This window comes from Seriola lalandi, unplaced genomic scaffold, assembly GCF_002814215.2.
Source record: "Seriola lalandi dorsalis isolate HSWRI2012SDOR001 ecotype SW California unplaced genomic scaffold, Sedor1 jcf7180002054602, whole genome shotgun sequence".
Lineage (NCBI taxonomy): Eukaryota > Metazoa > Chordata > Actinopteri > Carangiformes > Carangidae > Seriola > Seriola lalandi.
This window is the reverse complement of record NW_019525155.1, coordinates 40,241-44,551: the sequence shown is the minus strand read 5'-3', so window position 1 is coordinate 44,551 and position 4,311 is coordinate 40,241. Positions and strand designations below refer to the sequence as shown.

The following is a 4,311-nucleotide window of genomic DNA, read 5'->3' as shown; positions in this document are numbered from 1 at the left end:
GGGCGGGTGGGTGGGGCTCAGTCTTGTGTTGTGGCTCCTTAAAAGCTGCAGTCCGGCCCTGCTGTCGCTGCCTGGTGGTAAATATTTCCGAGCAGAGGGGGGGGGGCAGGACTGGCAGCGGTGCAGTGGAAATACGCGACCAGTGTTTGTGTTTTTAACGTGCTTTTCATGGTGTGAAGCAGCTGAATGGAGGAAATACAGATTGCGTAAGTGTTTTCAGTAGCGGATCAGCAGCCCGTGCATCGGCGTGACAGCCCGGTCGAGCTCCGAGCAGAGGCGGGAATGGAGCGGAGCGACGGGGACGAGAATGAGAGCTGCGCGTCCCAACAGAACACGATGTGGAAACAGTTCCAAGCCAGAGCCAAGCCGCTGCTCAGCCCCAAGCTGGGCGCCAGAGACCCGGAGGACAAGAAGGAGCGGGGCATGTGGATGTTCAAGAAGATGAAGCGGAAGGAGAACGTCGTCCTGGACCGGGTGATCTCCTCCTCACAGCCCGACCTGCTCTTCTCCTCTCAGGTAGATGTGGAGGCGAAGGAGGCTCATCTCTGCGGCAAAGCGGCGGGGAGCGGCTCCGGACTCGGCCGGGAGAAGCTGCAGTCGTCCTCCAAGTACAAGACTTCCAGCCCGAACAAACCCACGGTGGCTCAGCTGGTACAGTCCCACCATAAGAGCTCCTCGCTGGGGTCTGCGTGCCTGGAGAAGCTGGCCGAGCCACCGGGCAGCAGCGGCGGCGGCAGCAGCGGCAGCGGCGGCGGCAGCGGCGGCGGCAGCAGCGGCGTGGGCGAAGCGGCAACAGCTGCAGCAGCAGCAGAACCACAGCTGGAGAGCAAAGATGAGCAGTCGGTGAGCTTTACCTGTCAAATATGGTGGTTTGGCCATTTAACATAACATCTGTCTGCAGAGAAAGAGAGAGATCACAGGTTAGTGGATGTTAAGAGACTTATTTAGGCAAGTTTCGTGTGTTGCAGACATGGCCTCAGTGTGTATCCTGGGTAAAGATAGATAGATAGACTGATAGATTGATTTCATATTTTGATGATTTTTAAAGTTAAAAGAAGTAAATCCAACCCCTACAGCAAAGTCTGGACACCCTAAGTCAGCAGTTAGTGACCCATATATCCGCCAAAGTCTCTTAAATTTTAAGGAGATGTATTCATGTTGTGTCCAACCAACAGTCCTAAAACCCAAAGATATTCAGTTTACAGCGACGTAAAAGAGAGAGCCCTCTCACTTTCACTCAGTAAATGACTTTAAAGGCCCAATTAGTATTTTACAGGGTCACAGCAGCAGCAGCAGCAGGTCTGGCCCACACACAGTGGTTGTATACTAGAAAACAAAAAGCTTTAGTGCTTGAGACAGAGCAGGTTCAGGAGGAGCCAAAAGTGAGAAAACTATGAAACATTAAAAGAAGACTGAACCATTTCGATTTAAACAAAGCACCAAACTGGAGCTAAAACAAGTCCAGTATTGATCCAGTATGTAGTCTTTCCTGGGGGACGGAGGTAGTTGGAGGTAGTTGGAGGTGGAGGAGTGACTTGGAGGATGGAGAATGCCCAATCTCTTTGCCCAGCTCCGCCCTGTCAGTGTAACACGATCCAGATCAACAGCAGCGCAAACTGCAGCGTCTGAACTCTGTTGAAGCAACGTCTGACACATTTTCACCATTAACTGTGTAAATAAACACAGTATAGAAACTTTAAGTTGAAGGATAGATGCAGACGCCTGTAATCCTAACCGCCGGGCGCATGACCCGCACAGAAAACCAGATAAAAAGTAAACTCACTAAACCAACAACTCACTAAAGTAAACCAGATGCTCAGTCAGACCCCCCCCCCCCCCCCCCCCCCCAGCCCTGCAGACTGTGTTTAATCCCACAGAAAACACAAGTTACACACACTCGTCACATACTGAAGACCCGACCAGAAAGGAGGTGCAGTAGGAAATGCTTTTTTATTTCACAATAAGAGCTACAGGAGGCGAAAGACAGATAACAACATTATGCCCCAGTTCCACTCTGTGCTGATGTGGTATGTAACAGTGCATCGTTGAAGAAATTCACTCAAGTTTGATGTAGTGATGTGAGTTTATTGGTATCCCAGGATACGGTGAGCCAGCTGACAGACTGAAGGGCGGGGGGAGAGTTATACACTTGAGGAAAGAAAGGGGGTGGTCCTCTGTATGTAAATACAGGTCAGACAGAATAACAAGGTGATTAAAGGGGGTAGAAACAAAACGTAATTTTCTCTGGAGGCCTTGCAGTGTAACACCTAGGGTCAAGTTACCGGGGGGGGGGGGTTTAAATCAGCATATCCACAGGTAAAGGTGTTGCTAAGACAGTGATGTACTGGAGATGAACGAGGGAAGCAGAGGAGGTGACATACTGTTATACCTGTGAACCCAGTAGGGTTATACAATTGTCTTCCTCAGCATTCACGTGGTGAAATGAGTTTACCCAATCGTCTTGTTTAATTGTGAGGCTGTTTGTCACTGACAGTCGTGCAGGATACGAAGGGACTGGTGCAGCTGTTTACAGCTGGAGACAACTCTAGCTCAATGTGGAAGACGGGACGACTCCAGGTGCACAGGTGTTACTAGAGTAACAACTAGGTGTTTACACGCACAGTGTCCAGGAGCCTGGTGCACGAAGGAAGAACAGAGGAAGTTTACTTGAAGTTTATATGTTAATAATAATAATTTGGAAAGAAAGCTAGAATCCACCTCCTGGTGGTTGCCTCTAGTTTCAGGTTACATCCGTGTTTGTCCAGAGTCGTGTGAAATATGAATCATTTGTGTGAAAACGTTTTGAGTAATGGCTATAAAATGTTTTGGGAGGTCACGCTGATCTTGACCTTTGACCTCCAAAATCTAATCAGTTTGTCTTTGAGTCAAAGTGAATGTGGGACGTACGAACAAGCGGAAAACAACAATAAGCCTCTAAGACTCTGAAAACCCAACCTCAGTATTTAACCAGTAAACTGAGACCTAAAGAGTGTTGTGGACCAGAACCATCATCCATTCATTCTTTTCCTGCTACAGCGACGCAGACGGTCTGTGACCACGGCGGTCGATACGGGCGGACGTAGAGGTTCTCATTAAAACCTGAACAGGGCGGGAGCTTTTTCAATAAAGAGATCTTTATTGAACGAGACAACACATTAAAGTCCTCAGCATCCACCTATTCATCATGTTGATCTGAAACCACAAAAGGTCACAGGCACTGAAATCGAGTGAAGACGATTTCAGAAAGAGAAAAGTTACCAGAGCAAAGGAGGAGCTAACAGCTTCTGTAGAGGAAAGGTTTGAAGTCATGAAGGAAGTCTGGACACAGACATGTCTCCTGGAGATGAAGTAACAGTGTTGTATTGTTCTTTTTGTGGAGCGATGGGGGGGGGGCGAGGAAAGACATGTGCTTCCTCTTTTAGCTTATGTGCAGGTGCCACAACAACCGAGAAGGAGTTACCAAATCCTGATGGGGATTGAACCCCGGGGGGCGTGAGTGCTTTAACCAACAAACTGCTTGTTATTAGAAGTTCAAACAATTCTTCAAACTTGGGAATAAAATATTCAAACTGTAATGACCTGTTCAGAAGTAGTTGCTGCCGCACTGAGTGACCAGTAAACTGAGCTCATCAATACAAGTGGACGAGGACAGCAGCGTGTGAGCTCGTGCTAATGAGGCAGCAACGACTGCAGAGCTTCTATCAGTTTGTGGTAGAAGTACTTTGGTTTCAGCAAAATTACCAACGAAGATGAGGCTGTTTGCTGTTTATAGCATAACAGTTAACGAGTGACTTAATAGGGCTCAGACGAGGCTAGCCTTTTCAGAAATCTGTATCTGCGCCTCCAGGGAAAAGCTACAGCGGTGATGAGGGTGTTAACACTAATTATCCATCTTAATGAACAACTCAATGAAGTTCTGAGTTAAACGATGGGAGCTAATGTCACGATATTAATGTGGCATGTATATATAAAGTGTGTTTGTTGACGATCAGTCTGCAGAACACACTGGACAGTAGATGGAGTTTAGCCTTGTGTCTGGCATTGATCTGCTGATCAATGAGCAGCCTGACAGTGAGCGAGCGATTGGATGATGCAGGTACGTTCAGTGCCAAGCTCGTCCTAAATCTGATCACACCTGTGTCAAGTTCCTGTAGAGTGAAGACGAAAAGTCTCTGAGGATTTCAGATGTGTGGAAACGGGTTAAAAATAAACCTTTTGATGGCGACGCCTTGTTTGGAAGTGCGACCTGCAGGTTTCTAAGTGTAATGAGGGGGAGGGGGGAGATGGGAGGTGGGGATGGAGTTGGGAGGA

The 4,311-nt window shown here is 48.0% G+C and overlaps 1 protein-coding gene across 4 annotated transcripts in view; it reads left to right on the top strand.

Moving 5' to 3' along the window:
* The first annotated feature begins 65 nt into the window (after positions 1–65).
* mctp1b (multiple C2 domains, transmembrane 1b) overlaps positions 66–4,311 on the top strand; it is a 31,742-nt gene continuing 27,496 nt past the window's right edge. For 2 of the 4 annotated variants that reach the window (XM_087177416.1, XM_087177420.1), the window contains exon 1: positions 66–843. In XM_087177416.1, the coding sequence (XP_087033542.1) occupies positions 283–843 (561 nt within the window). In that variant the 5' untranslated portion in view covers positions 66–282. The remainder of the gene's footprint in view (positions 844–4,311) is intronic. The other 2 variants (XM_087177418.1, XM_087177417.1) reach the window with 1 other exon arrangement.